The sequence below is a fragment of the Ornithodoros turicata genome, chromosome 1, assembly GCF_037126465.1.
Source record: "Ornithodoros turicata isolate Travis chromosome 1, ASM3712646v1, whole genome shotgun sequence".
NCBI classification, from domain to species: Eukaryota; Metazoa; Arthropoda; class Arachnida; order Ixodida; family Argasidae; genus Ornithodoros; species Ornithodoros turicata.
Genome location: NC_088201.1, coordinates 57,907,354 through 57,924,102, shown reverse-complemented (window position 1 = coordinate 57,924,102; position 16,749 = coordinate 57,907,354). Strand labels below are relative to the sequence as shown.

Below are 16,749 nucleotides of genomic sequence, written 5' to 3'. Positions count from 1 at the left end.
CGGGATGCTGCGGTAAGATGCAAGACGTCTTTCGTTTCTCACTTACTAATTTTAACGGTGTGACTCAATGGAAATGTTTCAGTGAAGAAAATGCACAGAACTTTCTCACACCAGTGTCGTAACTTACAAAATGATGCTTTATCGATAGCGTCTGGTCCGTAACAAAATATTACGGGTGAGTTAGTTTCGATTTACCCCAAAAGGAAACAGAAACGAGAAATTCGTGCGTTAGGGTAGGTATCCACGCATTTATCGGTGGATAATGGCTAAAGACTATCGTGCGAATACAAAGATTTCCGGACTTTGGACGAATCATCATTACTTCAGGTGACAGTCGATGACACTATAGGTGATGTCCATGAACATTACGAAAACTGCTACGCGCTAGTATTTCCCTACTATTGCTATTGAGCGCTAAATTCAAAGGCAAGGACTCACGGTAGATGTCCAACGATACAGAGGTCTCCTGCGGCTCTGTGATGGCGCCGTTGCTAGCACGACACGTGAGAACACTCATGAAATGGTGACGCTCTAGCCGCGGTATCGTGGCCCAGGCCAGTGCACGACCAGGACCGTACTTGGAGACAACATGTGGTATTGGAGATGATCCCAGTAGCCACGCAAGTGAAGGCACGGGATGACCTGGTAGAACAAAAGAGGAAACGTCAAAAGAAATTGCAAGTTGCGAGTTAAGCTGAGCTCTATTTAGCGAGACCTGACATGCACATTTTCATATTTTGTGTAGGGCAAAGCACCCAAAGCACAGCAATTGAAGCACCCTGTCCGTCAGTAGCACCAGTTGCGCTGCAGCAGAGTTGTGCCTAACTCGTTACAAGTAACTCGTTACTTGGTAACGGTTACTTTTTTTGGTAACGAAGTAACGACTCAGTTACTTTTAAAAAAATAGTAATAGTAACGGAATCAGTTACAAAAATTGGTAACTCGTTACTGACGTTACTCGTTCCTTTTCTTGAGCACGGGGGAGCACATTTCGGCACTCCGTGTGACGCAATGCGTGCAGATTTGACCTGCGTGACCAGTCCCTCACTGGATGTGTTGTTGTCCTTTCTCTTGTTTCCGTAATTTCGGACCATCACTCTTTCCCAAGAATGGCCACCAATTGTGCTATGGCTACAAAAAACGCGTTTCGACATCTAGCCTTTTCTTGTCTTTGCTAAGCTTCTGAGCGCTCTAAATTACGACGCAGCCCCTCGCCTGTTTTTGGGAACCGTTGGTGATCGGTGGCACGAAAACCAGTGTTTTTTCTTGTGTTTTCGTAATCTCCGATCACCCCCACTTCGGAAGCAAGGGAGAAGGTCCAGGCAAACTGATATACATTCACGGTAACGGGCCGAGGGACACGGAACACGAAGGACGGACGACAAATTTCGATTATCAGCTTCTTCTGAAGTGCAATTCCTCATTAATAAAGAGTTGAAGGCAAGTGACGGCATGTTTGTTGGCTCCTTTAACTGAAAGTATGCTGCGGTAACGTAAAAGTAACTCGTTACCTGTGAGTAACGAGAACTCGTTACTTTTGTATGTTGGTAACGAGTAACGTATTTAGTTACTTTTTTCTGAAGTAACGGGTAACGGTATTTAGTTCCTTTTTTTCGGTAACGGGCACAAGTCTGCGCTGCAGTAATAATTGAAAATACGAGACTGAGAGAGAGACACGTGTAGTAACACGGCTACAAATGCGCCGCAATTATAATTTTTTTGAGACCCCTTAGCAAACACTGTTCCACAATTCCAATGATCTACGCAACTTGTTTTAGCAAAGCCACAGGGGTAATCTGACATGGGAGGGTGGACGGGGAAGGGTTCATCAGCCACGTACTGCAACTAAATGGGCCCGTAACGTATTCCAGGCCCTTATTCCGCGATTGAACACTCTTTCCGGTTGTGACCTGCAGACGGCAGACCTGTGTGAAATGCCTCAATTAGTTTTGCTCCAACTCTATTCAAATGACCAAGTTATCAATCAAAAGTGCGGTCCAATATGCCAGCAGACATTCTCCAGTACAATAGAGAAAGACTGTACTTTAGAATATTGTATTAGAGTTTATGTTTGGACGGTAGCGCGTAAACTGCCTTCTCATTAGCTTTGTTTATCCAAGCCCGCACGTCTTGTCGCACCTGTCTTGTTACATTGATGATTCCAGTTGTGGCTGTATTCCAGGAATGGAATCAATTAAGGTATAGTACGGATATAATTCTTGCTTGCCCGCCATCTGCGCTCAGCATTAGCCTTGCCTAACTTCTTCTTAACCTCATAATACACAAGCAAACAAACAAACGAGCGACTTCCGGCACATGATCAAGAACACACCAGCCGCTGCCTGGTTTTCGTTGAGACAGTGAATCAAATTTCTCGCTGGTCTCAACCCTAACAAAGTCTCACACGTATGTGATATGGAGAGGTGCACGCGAATGGTTTCGTTCAAGGCACGTAATGCCCCCTTGCTGAAGGTTCGCAGCCGCGACTTCCATAAAACTGTGGATTATAGCACCTGGAAGGACCACGAAAAACAAGGTGATAAAGAAGGTGTAGCGAGAAAGGAAAAAAAAAAAAAGACAGCGAAAAGTAGTATATTTATTCTTACAGTTACTGGATGTGCTGAATATAGTTGCACTCCCTTCGTGTGCTGCAGGTATGGGCTCCTGTGTTTGTTAATAACGGCGAATTTCAGGAGCAGCCTAATGTCGCAAGACAGTTATGATCATGATCGAGATTCCACAGCGCTCGACCCGTGCAATAAATTTGTGCACCTGATAGTTATTTAACGCGCGCTGAAATCTCAGCACACGGCGCACCGTATATAACGTCCCTAGCAGAGGCCGACGTGTCAAGAGGCTTGTATACCATATGCCTCCGAGTTGCTGATGTCCTTAGAATAGCTCGATCCCATCAATTCCGGATCAGTAAGCTAATGCATGCCAATACAACTGTAGTCGTAAGACAGCGCCTCGTGATTTCAATCTCTTTACTCAATAGAATTTAGATTCCAGGAGCGCTGTTCCTCCACGTTTCAACAATCCTTCGTTAGATATCATTCGTTAGACGAAATGCGTCTGCTATTACTTAACTGATACCATACCGTATCAGGGTGATTGATTTTTATGGCCGTTGCGTTACGATGTGTGTTGGTGGCAGCTCAGCTGCTCCGGTGATTCTGAATTATAAGCTTGGAAGCTCACAGACTACGACCGTACCACGCCATGCCCAATGCTGGAGATTCTAATACGGCTGAAGATGACAGAAGTACAGCCGTATTTTACAAATGACTCAGGCAGGCGTCTTACGCAAGATTGTGTGATGGTGGTTAGGGCTGTCTGAGTAGTCATTTTGAAACCGAAGCCAATACGAAGCGAATATAGTTATCCAATCGAACTGAATTCATGTACAGGAGCGCCGAAATCACAACGAAAACGAGTAGTCGCCGGATGCCGGGTGGATTCAGGTGATTCACAAGTGTATAGTTGTGATATTCAACAGTGTCTTAAAGTGCAGCTCATCCGGTAAGCCGAAACTCTGAACTGAGTGTCATATTTCGGAAAATGATATAGCAAACTGTATCACAGATGGATATTCTGTATCGGATGCGGTTACTTATAGGAGTAGAAAGTTCCAATTCTAAACTCGCCATGTTGTATGGTCGCCATGTTGCCTTGCCGATTATGATGTTACAGTAGGATGGGCGTGGATAGTGATTAACACAAACCAAATTCGCTACTGGAGTAGCCGACCTGATGTAGAGTTGGGCCAACATCTCCATGTTTTTCTTTGTCTTTCACCAACCAACCAATACAAACCAATGTCGACGTTCGTTTGGCCGCAGCCAGAATAGACCCCTCCCTGTTTGTAAACAATTGACGTCATAGTGTTCGACAGCGCCACCAATTTGGTAGAGCTGAACTACGCTCGAAACTAGGGGCGAACAAAGTCGCGCCCGAAAGCGACAGCCCGAAAGCCACGGGGATTACGATGATCCGTGAAAGGGACGCGACCTTCGGTCCTACTTTTCTTTCAATAGGAGGCAGCGAACAAGTGTCCATTCGTGGAACACAGCCCTCCCCTACCGATTTATTTCGGTTTCAGTAAATATAGACCAGTTTCCGCGGGTGACGTCACAAGGCCGGTGTGGGCAAAACAAATTAACAGACAGTCACGGACAATGAGAATAATGTGACACAGTTTGCCAGAAATTACCATTCGACAACACCTGAATCAATCTGCCATTACATACGGCAATCGGGAGTCACGTTGTGTGGCTGCCCACACAACAATGGCGTTTTTCGTTTGTAAACGGAAAGAGGCCTATACCAACGTCATGATGATGTTTCTCGGGTAGATGTTTCTATTAGCCAGATCATCTCATCTGGAAGCCTAAATATAGTCGGCTCTCTGCCGCTCTTAGGGTGAGTGGCCATAAAATCTTATGTGTTTGTTTAGTCATGTTGTCGGAATCTAGGATTTGGTTGTTTGATGTAAATGTCTGTGGATCAGCGAACGTCGCCATGGATTGATGGTTCACCACTTACCCTGTATTCACACGAGTCAGTTTTCTGCCGGCAGCAAGTCGGGAAGGAGTGAGAGGATATCCGAGATAAACGAGGTCACTACGCGTCTGAAGACGCCCGCTCGTTATTCCGCAGTTTTCCGATCCCTTCTGTATTCGCGCTTGAATATCGTGTCTAGCGTGGGATGGACCAATGAAAGAAAAAACTTCTAGCGCTTGGGCTCCTTGTGGATGGTTCAGAGTGCATTCACGTGAGAAACGGGACAAGATATGGGCCGAAGAATAAGTTCCGAAGAAGCGCTATGGAATGAAAAACAGCATTAACCCAAATCTCCGTGTGGACGACCCAAACGCCTGTCGGAGTATTTTGATAATAGACGTTGTCACATTCGGTTTTATTTTCCACTAATGAAGCGTATCTCGATGCTGAGCATCAATATAGGCGCTACAGCGTGCCGACAAGTGATGGACTGGCGATGAAGCTGTGATGTTGAGCTACAGGTAGTCAATAAATAATTAAATTAAATCAATTTTTATTTCCTTTCGGTAGGACGAGTAGCTTCCAATTATTATGTTTTTATACATGTATTGGAAAGGTGCAAGCGAACGATTATGTGTAGTCAACGTCTGTCCAGCGAAAGAAATATCCGCGTTTATAAAATGCATGCCTTGTATTCCGTGTCTGACGTAGAGAAAAAGCTTCCTATGCAACACTACATTGTAGGCATCTATCTATGCATTGCATAATTGTTCCAAAGCTGCTGCGCCGGTGTGTCGTTGCACCACCTTCGCGGTAAAGCCGCCCATCGTTGGCGTTCCAATTCAGAATTGGCCATAGTACAGTGAATGCCGTTGTATGGGACACATACAGAACAATCCTGATGAAATAAAAAGCAAGCGCGATAAGTATCCGTTGCGTCACCTTCTCCTTCTGCCGGCAGCAGACGCTGCCGGTCGTCAGAATCTGTGCTGGGAGGACAAGATATCCGGCTGCCTCCGACTGCCGCTCCGGAGATCAGAAAGTGGTGACGTGGCGAAGAGCGCCGGTCACGTGGCACCAGAGAGCGGTGACGTTCCCTGCCGCCTGAGCGTCAGCCGGCAGAAAACTGACTCGTGTGAATACAGGGTTAGTACCGCCGAAACGTGTCACAGATGGACGCGTGAAATGTCCATACGGATACGGTATCTCAGTATGAAGCAGCGCCCACTCGCACAATCACCCGCCCACAATCAACTAAAGCTATCCAAGACACCATTATGGGCTTCGGCATTGTAAAATTGGAATATTCGCACAGTCCCAATCACGACACATTGCTTTCAGTTGTCGCACTTTCTTCCCTGCAGATGGTGGTGGTAGTGGTAATGATGGAACTGCTTGCCGTAGTCAGTGCGGGGATTGGAACCCCGGGTCACACCCCAGTCTCGGCGTGGAATGTCATCACCGTTTCCGTGCAGAGCTTCACCGCATAGCAGGCTCCCAGCCAACCAACATCCAGAACGATATCGTTCTCTCTTTCATAATTTCCTGAAAATGGGTGGCGTTCACTCCCCCCCCCCACACACACACACCACCACCACCACCGTGACACAGCACTCTTGTCGTTTATTCATGTGTGTGCCTGTGTGCCACAACCCACTTTCTGACCTCTTTTTGCATCCTCTTTTTTTTCTTCGTTAATACAAGGTAGGAGGCACTGGTGTAGCTAGTCCGACATAGTCGCGACACTCGTCCTCATTTCTTGACGTTATCATCATCATCATCATCGTCACCAGCACCAGTGAGGTGATACTTCATGTTTATGTGCAATGTCACAGAAACGCTCGCTCCACTAACGTTAATTGGCTTAAAATCTGAAACCTTAATCGACTTCACAAACGGCTTAATCGCGTGTCCCATCCTACAGTTGGCAATAAGATCGCTTGCACGTCTAACGAGCTAACGAGTGGCGGAAAATTCAAAAAGGCGTGCACGTGGCAGATTGCGCGCGACGTATGCTGTGCCCTTCATGTATCGCGCGAAGAGCGGCCGTGCACGTGTTTTACCGCGTGCCCTTTTCGATTAATGTTCCGCCCTTCGTTCGCGATAACGGCATCGGTCTGTGCAATGGTTGGCCATCGGCGTGTTGGGCCATCTGTTTTAAGCGGACACGGAAAGACTCTCCAAAATTCGCAGCCTCTTGTTTTCTCCAGGAATCAGGACTCGCTCAAAGACTATCGGTACTGCTCGGACTTCCCACCAATTCTGGCAGTGACCGCCCTAGATCTTAACTTTCGGCCGTCATCATTCCTCCGCCTGTTATCATCTCATCTCATCCTGGCTACAGTCGGGACGCTGCCCACATAAGTAAGGCCAAGAGGGAAGCTGACGGTTTCGACACCACGACCACCGCCCCCTTAAGAGGGCACATCAGAACTAGGTCTTGGATTCGATGAATTTACACCTTTGATGCTGTAAACTCTCTAAATTGCGTTGATCCTGCAGTAGAAGCTACTTTAATCGAATTCAACAGCTAATAAGCTGAACGACTTGCATGATATACTGCGCAAATAAACTACAGGATCGTAACAAGGAGTAAACCACACATACACACACAACCAAAAATATCTAAAAAGCGGCCGTTGCACCTGCCCATCTCCTTTTATTTCTCGCCTGCCGCTGTCTCCTTTCCTGTTTTCTTTTTTTTCCTTCTTCTTCTGTAAAAGCTCAACTGAACGGCGCGTCTGTTAGCTTTACTGCCACAAACCGCACAACGTTCCCGTCCAACAAACTCAGTGCGATATAATGAAGCCATGCAGACAGAGAAAGCGTTCAAAAACGGGATTTATTATTATAAACGTTCGCGATTACGCGCTACAGTACGCTTCAGAAAAGATTGTATGACAAATGCGAATGCAGATAATAAATGGGTAAAGCATTCCACCCCACTTGTTTCTTTTGGTATTTTCAAACGGAAGAAGAAGGAAAAAAAGAACAACAACTGCGGTTGCGAAACACACCCAGAAAGTCATTATTGTTGCGCCGGACACTGAAAAGGAAACAAAGTATGACGTTCGAAAAATGGATCGCTTCGAATGGAAATCGATTTTGGGGTGAGACAGCGAGCACCTAACGTTTGTTCTCAAATGTGGTTGGTAGAAGAATTAGTCGTTTCCCTCCCATACGTTTTCGAAGTGAACATGTTTCGTAAGCACTAAGCCCCTTTTGTTGCGGCGGTTAGGGGGCGGTACTTTGCTGCATTGAACGGAAAACACCACAAACTCCATGCCACTGCCGAGGCATGGTGTCCCTACATGTTCAGCAATGGATAGTGCTGTCATAGGTCAGTGCTAATTCATAAGCGAGTATATATACAGGGTACCTGTACCTGCGGTGTACCTGTGGTCCTGTTTTAAGAAATATTTTGGATTAAGTAACTTGACATTTGAGGAAGCTATGGGAATACATGTTGGGAAAGTAACCAAAAGACAACAGAAATTTTACATGTTAGTAGCAGTCGAAATCGCATATCAAGCTTGGGTAAACAGGTGTAGAGTGGTGCATGGTGGTGACTGCTGGGGTAAAGAACGAATGAGAAATATAGTCAGCTATTACGTACGAACTTGGCTTGGGAGGGAGCGGCTAAGGTTAGGAGCAAAAAACTTCCCGAAACAGTGGCAGTGTAAAGGGTTCAGGGTAGTGGAAGGTATTATTAAATTTAAATTGGGAGATTAGTTAAATGAATTTAGAATATACTATCGCCGCAAGACAAGGAGGAGATCTATCGGAATTTTGGGGTGAGTTAACTGTAAAGCACAGGAGTGTTGACGCCCTTCTGAAGCACACGCTACAGCGTTACACTCAAGTGCAAAAGCAATGGGGCAGAGTTTTAGAACTGGCCTCAGTTGTTGACTTGGTTGGGGATAATAAAGCAAATCAGTAAGTTAAGGATATAGGGAGTGGTAGGCTAAAAGATAAGGAAGATGGGCTCACTAATTTTGTGACTCATCTAATCAGTCAACAATACAATATATACAGGGTGTTTATTTTTATTCGTTGCAGAATTTTGATCAAAAACTGGCAAAGCAAAATAGATAACGCTTTTTCAGTTGGGTTCTACGGCCAGGCTGATATCCCATCGAAGAAAGTATGCAACTACAAATGACTAATTACATAAAATTCATTAATTAACTCTTTAATTACGGGATTTCGTGCAAACGCGGCAGATCAGGATGAGAGATCATCGTTGATGAAAGCCATTCGACGTTTAAAAAATCCTCAAAACACGCACCTGTGTTAAGATATCCATTCCCAAATATTGATATGCAAATGAGCCGAAACCGAAACCGCGGCGCCTGGAACCCAGGGGGTACAGTCCTCATTTCAGGTCAGAGGGTCACGTGATTTGGAGCGATGGAGATGATTGGAGTAGGTGCCTCCCTGCGGGCCAGATAAACTGCTTTTCCGTCCAGATAAGCCGTCGTCGGCCAAGGTGATGTGCTCCTCATGCCCACTTTTCCAGTTTGGGCTCATTTGCATATCAATATTCGGGGATGGATATCTTAACAGAGGTGCATGTTTCAGGATTTTTGAAACGCGGAATGGCTTTCAATTATAGGATGATTTCTCATTCTGATCTCCCGCTTTTGTCCGAAATCCCCCAATAAAAGAGTTAACTAACGAATTTTAGGTAATAAGTCATCTTGTAGTTGCACACTATCTTCGAGGGGATGTCAGCATGGCCGTAGAACTCAACGGTAAATGCAAAAACGGCATCTATTTTGTTCTGCTAGTTTTTTAGCAAAAAATCTGTAACGAATAAAAATAAACACCCTGTAAATATATGTACAGGGTGTCCCAGCTAAGTGTATACAGGCTTAAAAAAACATATATAAGTTTTTCCGAGATGAAATCAGTTGTAAAGTAGTATATGCTGAAGGGCTTTCCTTAGGAGGGCACCAGCAAACTCCTAAGGCAATGTCTTAACTAACTTTCGATAATTAACTTTTTAATTATAAAATACGTTATAAAACATTAATTATAAAATATTTTCAGAAAGCGATGCAGACTCAGCCGTCGGATCTGCTTCAGAGCACGGTTGTGTGAGCATATATTTCATTTAAAGTTTGCCTCAAGACATGCTATACTAATTGTTAGTAGCTTGGTGCAGGTCTGTCAAGTCACATCTTTTTTTTTTTTTTCGTTCCGCGCGGTCCGCGCAACAAATAGCGGACACCCAATGGAAGGTGAACGCATGACAGTTCACCACACATGATGAATGGACGGAACGAACATCGTATCTACAATCAGTCCTTGCATCGTCATATTGGTTTTCAGCCGCTTGATTTATAGTTTTGATGTTGCTTCACTTAGTCGTTTGCAGTATTGCAGTACCTGCAAGGCAGCTGGCTACACTATTTGCTGCGCGAAAAGCGTTTGCGGAGTCGTACCTCTTCAAAAATATCGACAACATTTTGTCGCTGACGCGGGACAGGGCCGCATGAAGAAACATATTCAGTCCTAAAAATTGGCAAGTGTATCAAGCCAAGGGTACCGAAACGAAAATTTTGGGAGAATGACGGCATAAGTGAGTATATTTGGAGGGAGAAAAACTGATTTTTTTTATTTAGGATACTGTTGGTCCACAAGTGGACCGTTAGAGTCAAAACAGGTCCTAAAGTTGCAACAAAATTATACATACCAACTTGGTTCACAGTGGCGGGCGGAAGGCTGTTCATTCACGTATTCTGTTTGGATAAAACGAGTATTTAAAGTCATCCGTATGAGCTAGGATGTCCTTTAAATGTCGATTATGCTTGTATCTAGAAATGTGACAATCCGGGATCAAACGCGAAGAAAGCGGGGTTCTTGTAATCAACTGAAACAAATACTTAAGGCGCTGTAGCTTGAAATATTGTTCCACTGATAGCAAATTAGCCTTGCGACATAAACCTGGTGCAGATGCTGTTGTGCGATGATCTGCAAAAATAAATCTGTCAGCTTTCTTCTGAACCTTTTCTAAGTTATTTTTATGCATGGCAAGATGGGGATCCCAGATTGGACAGGCATATTGCATTAATTGCGTCTTGGCCGTGCGCCCTCGGACCTTTGTGCAGCATGCAGTGTGCGTGCAGACCTGCACCACCTACTTATGGACTGCCCGGACTACCAGCGGGAGCGTGCGATATTGCAGCACGAACTGCATGCGATCGATCATCGCCCCTTTACCATAGGCAAAGTGCTGGGCCCATGGTCCAGTCCAGCTCATACACGCCAAGGTCTGCGTCACCTCTGGGACTTCTTGTCATCAACAGGCCTCTCCACCCTGCTTTGATTACCGGACCCCTTATCATATCCATCATCATCTCTCATCACGTACAAGTGGCACTGGGGCAGCGCCCAGCCTGCTGGCCGGCATCAGCCCCATCTCATCATCGTATCTCTATTTGTGTGTGTGTGTGTGGGAAGACTAGCGATTTATACGCTTTCAACCTCACATCGTAGGATGAGTTCCTTCCCAGACGTTTGAACCTTCCCAGAGCCCTTTGGACTACAGTCTCAACGTGTTTAGTCTTTGAAAGATTTGATTGGAAGTGTACACCAATATACTTGCAGTAATTGACTACGTTTAAGGAGACATCACCTATAGAATAATTATGCGGAAGAACAATACGTTTTCTTGTTACATGCATAAACACAGTTTTCTTTGTATTCACTTTTAGTTGGAATTTATTACACAATTGAACAATATTCTCCAGGGCACTCGAAAGTACTACGTCCATGCAAGGAATACGTTTATAAGTAAAAAGAAAGCAAAGAGAAGATAAGCAAAAGAAATAAGTTTATAATTTTTCTTGTAAATGCTCGTAACTACAGCGTGCACGCACTAGTAAACTGAATCACTTGAAGTTGAAGTCATGTCCGACCATGGACTCATTCATTAGATTCAAGCTTCTTCTTCTTCTTTTTTTTTTCTTCTTCTGGTCATATTGAGGTTGGTTTTTGGTTTCGGTTTTAGTCTCTACTCGGGAGTTCTGGAGTAGCCTGACCCGACTTTGTCGGGTCTCACATCTCCATAATTTATCAAACAATCAATCCGACCATAATCAACGCTCTCCGTAAAAGGTGTTCTTTTATTCGATTCAACTTTTTAAAAAAGCTACGAGAGCAGCATAGATACCGTTTTTGCACCAGGCGGACATTCTGTCGAAGTCAGTACATGTTAACTGCTAACGCTGTGCATGTAGAGGTCATCTCTCTGCGTAGCTCCGCAGTTTCCTTTTCTCTCCTATTGCACGTGAAGCGAACTCATTGGTTCCTCTTTCAAATAAGGGGGTAACAGCTCAAGGTTAGGCGCCCGTGGTTTCTTCCGTGGACGCACGTGGAGTACCATGCCTATCTACGAGGACCCCCTTATTGCTGCCATGTGAGTGGACGCAGCCACTCCACAGCCACGCCAGCCGTGGTTTCTCCAAACTTTCCTCTCTTTAATGCACAGAGACACACGGTCGCAGCGTGTTAAAATTCATTAATGAACCTCTAAACGGTTTTCGCACAAAATGTGAGATAGCAGAATTTGTGCTAGTTATCATCTGAAGTGACCCCCTTAAAAAAATGACAAATAAGAAACGACTGTACACTCCCAGATTTGCTATGAGATTTTGCTATGCAAATGATCCCAAACTAAAACGAAACACATCAATACCGTAGGAAGGACACGACCTTCTGCGTCGATGGCTTATCTGAGCCACAATGCGCTTTGTCTAGCCATCACATCGCTGCCTATCCCAGTCAGGTCAATCACTTCAAAGCATATGCAAGGTAGATTTAGTCAGGTACCGAAGGAGAGAGAAAAAAACAAAAACAAATCTGACCCGGCAAAACTGTCATCTCCGTGACTGAAGGGGAACGCGTACGTGAGAGACCTGATGGAGTAAAAAGCACTGTTGCCTATCATCAACGTGGATATTCGTACCCAGGACGCTATACTTTTGAGATGTGTGTCGGATGCTTTACCGTGTACAAAACCACTTGCATGGAAGTTTAACATTGTTTACCACTCTCTGTTGTTCCACGAACTGCCATCACCAGCACAAAGTCTGCATACAATACGCCAATTCATATCACAGTTTACCTATCGAATTTACGCGTCGGTTGTGCTCACTGTGTAGAATACAAAATGCTGTCGCCCGCGCAGAAGTTTTCTACCAATGCAAATAAGGGTCTTACTTCTTGAACTGTCTGCCGCCAAGGAAGCGACAAAGGGTCTATCTCCACGCTGTAGCAATAAAAACAGAGAACAAAATGTATTGTAGTCCATATGTATTCTGTTGAGATTCGGAGGCCGTTTTCTGGCATTTGCGAGACAGTGTAACAGGTGACACTTAAATAGGATTAAGTGCGAATCCTCCGTAATGGTTCTTATTGTCAGAGGTCCCGGACGTTCAAATGTCTGCACATAAAGCAAGCAGCAAGAATGTTGGAGTTGGAGTTGGACGGCCGTACACGAGGAAGAACGGTGTCTGCTGCACCGACTCTTGGTAGTCGGTATTGTACACAAACACAACGTATGGCAGTACATCGGCCCACTTCTCCCCTTCGGCGATCATCATGTTCATCATTTGTTTGATGGTCTTGTTTGCTCGCTCGCATAGTCCGCTCGCCGTTGGCTTGAAGCCTCGAAGTTTATAGCATGTTATGTGTGTTAGGCAGTGTTGTACATAGTGGTGCTACTTGCAGCGCCGCTACCGTATTCGTTACTTTTTTTCAGTAGCGGAGTAGCGATCGCGCTACACTTTAGTTTGGTAACGGAAAAAGTATTTCCGCTACAAATACGGGTAGCGGTGGACTCTCCGCGGACTCTCTCCGCTACCGCTACCGCTACTTTTCGTAATATCGAAGACATGGAACACAGACAGAGAAAAGGCGAGATCACGGTGAATCAGAATTTTGTTTCTTGTTATTCCTTTTGGTTACTTGTGTATCAGGCAGATTCATGTGACGATCTTCCTCAATTTCATTAGCTTTCATATGCTAAGCACTTTGAAACTCACATTTGCGAAACACAAACAGGTGTCTATAACCTATACCGCATAATATGGGCTATGAGGCTAGTTTCCGTCACCCAATCAGTTGCTAAACTATCGTGATGGTGATGTGGTAAAGAAAAAAAAATAGGGATGTGTGTCCCCACAATCTCGAGCTATAGGACGTATACATGGTGAATACAAACAGATGAACGCGTTAAATTGAAGCAGTGCAACATGTGGTTCAAAAGTTTCAACCGAGTGGGTGTACAATGTCAAACAAGCAGAGGAATCGCTGGTGGCACACACAGCACATACTTAGCAAGTAATAGAATGTCCATAAGCCAAGTTGTATGTAGAAAATCTTCATGGGCCCTCAGCGCCTTGCGAGTAACTGAGAACATAACAGTTTCGGGGTGTAGAGTGCTCGGGAGTGCACACGAGACAGGCTCGCTTCTCTAATAATAATTGGGTGTTTACGTCGTGAGACAACTGAGAACCCCGTTTCTCTAAAACCCTTCGTCTGTCAGCGTATTTTCGATACCTGAGAAGGATGTGATCTGCGTCCTATCGTAACTATCGCTCATGTTAAGAGCACATGTTTAAAACTGTGTCTTGCAACTTGATTATTCGGAGCAGATAAACAAAACGTCTTTTGGAAGACGAAGATGAAAATATCATCGGAAACGCAGCGAAATATCCCTATAGTCATTGTGCAAACTCCAAACATACCGCCGACTTTCCTTTAAGGTGTTTGTGCCGCGCCAGTTGAAGCACTCATATACAGGGTGTTCCATTTAAGATTGACCCCACCTTTAAAAAATAATGAATCATCGCAGAAGAATGAAACCAAGTGCATAGTGTTAGCAGTGACCTGGAGCATTTAATGGTATTTTTTGTCGCGCAATTAACTGATCAATTAATTAATTTAATTTTCTAACTTTTTAATTAGGAGGATCACACCGGAGATGTCAACTGTGAAGTCTCGCGCTCGTGGTTCAAGGTAAGCCGTGAGCAGATATCTTCCGCTTCCCGTGTTTTGTGTCGCTTCACGCCTAAAAAACAAAGAATCAAGAGATAAAGCGCCGCAGTGACCTTGCTGGTGTCCCCGCACCCGTGACAGATAACACCATAGGCGGACGGCATCAATGCTTGTTCGTCAAGCGGCCGTGAGAAAGCGCTACAATCAAGCGCTCTTTTCGCGCGACGGAAACTGTTTCCGTCGTTGTTTCGGAACTCCGGGCCCTTTCTGCTGGCCCGGGAAAAAAAGACTCCTATAAGCTAGAGAGTTGCGACACACTGCATTCGCTTTCTCATGTCAACGCCCACAACTTCACAGTTGACATCTCCGGTGTGATCCTCCTAATTAAAAAGTTCGAAAATTAAATTAATTAATTAATCAGTTAATTGCGCGACAAAAAATACTATTAAATGCTCCAGGTCACTGGTAACACTATGCACTTGGTTTCATTCTTCTGCGATAATTCATTATTTTTTAAAAGTGGGGTCAATCTTAAATGGAACACCCTGTAGAATTACCTTAGCTTACATAAGTTGCCGAAAGGAATATGGTTATTCGCTCACATTAAATACGTTATCCTGTAGGTATGTGAGCCAGTGTGAGCCACAAAAATGAAGTAATAACATTAGCCGGGAGTCAGTGCATGCCAACATGCTTATTAATGCTCTTTGCACACTTGCTTTGTGGCGATACACATACGATTAACTTTAAAGGTAGTTAATTTTGGCTTAAATTTTTTACAGCGTTTGACATGTTTAGGGAAAAGTTACATTTTTTTTCTCTCTCTAAATATTATTGCGGAAGTGATCTCATACCGGTAGACTCTCCTCCTCCCCCTCTCCCCCTCTTTTTTTCCTTACAAACAGACAAACAAACAAACACCGGTAGACTATTCCTGAGGAGCTCGTACTCGCGGAAAAGGCGTATTAAAAGTCGCTTTTCGTATAGTCAAACGCTTTGTAAGAGAAGCCGTCATGTTGCTGGAAAAATGGAAGCAGGGCGTAGGCAACAACAGTAACTCCTAATTCCTGTGAGACCCAAACTTTGTGCAGTATGCCAACAACACTCAGAAGGCTGTCTGTTCTTCTTGGCGAGAGCAAACGTTATGTCACTCATTTTATCTTTTTACCACCTCGTAGTCACTTATTGATGACTCGATGAGTGTTCGCTTACGATGACATTTGCGTCACTTTACCACAGGGAAAACTGAACAATCCGTCAATACTCAATAGTAAGCAGACGGCAAAGTTTGAGGTTTGGATTCGCGGGTATCAGTAAAAGACTTGTATGCGAAACATTCTGACAGGAAAATTATTGAATGCAGTTATGCGCTATGTGCATGAAATTATGTCTTAGTGCGCATCATTTCCAGATCAAGATCAATCTGAAATAACATATCTTGGCTGTAAGTAGTGGTATACTTTATGCTGCATGCTGGCTATGTGACAGAAAATAAATGCTGCACCATCTTTAGACACATTCGGCAACGAGATGCCTACTGTAAGGTGTTGCCTAGGAAAGAGTCTGGTAGCGGAAAAGTAGCGGCATAGTATTTACGTTACTTTTATTTGGTAGCGGTAGCGGTATCGCGTTACTTTTTCAAATTTGTAGCGACGCTAGTATTGCGCTACTTTTTCGTGGTGTACCGAGTAGCGGTATTTCGTTACTTTATTTTGGTACCGGGTACAACACTGGTATACGGCGTTATTTAACTTCGAAGTCGGCAGTGATTTGCATTGTTCTCCAGATGTTCTCGGAAATAGTACCTATCTGAAGATTAATCTCAGGCAATGAAGTTCCTATATAGCCCTAGGGTAACTAATTGTTGGGATAACTTGGTATTAATTGTTGACATCAACCACAAATTTCTCGCTACACACAAGGTTCTTGTAATTGGCACTTGGCATAAAATATGCGGATTTGTGTCAACGGTTATTCGCCGCGAGATCGAACTGTAGGTGGCGCCGCGGCGTAGCCGTAGTCAGTGCCGCGTATGCCAAAGGGAGTCTGGCCATTAATGGGACCTGCCTATACCTGGAGCTCCACCCGCTTTTTGAGCTCTCTGGCCAATCACGAGCAAAAATACAGTTCGCTATTAATCCCAGGCTATCCAAGCTATATACAGGGTGTCCACGCTAAGTGTGAACAGATTTTTAAAAAATATATATAACACTAAGATGAAATCAATTGCAATATAGCATA

The 16,749-nt window shown here is 44.5% G+C and overlaps 1 protein-coding gene across 1 annotated transcript in view; it reads right to left on the bottom strand.

Annotated features, from left to right (window-relative positions):
* Positions 1 to 16,749, bottom strand: part of LOC135378276 (hemicentin-2-like) — a 950,281-nt gene that overhangs the window by 183,854 nt on the left and 749,678 nt on the right. Inside the window, exon 4 of the mRNA XM_064611260.1 lies at positions 439 to 642. Coding sequence (XP_064467330.1) covers positions 439 to 642 — 204 coding nt within the window. The remainder of the gene's footprint in view (positions 1 to 438; positions 643 to 16,749) is intronic.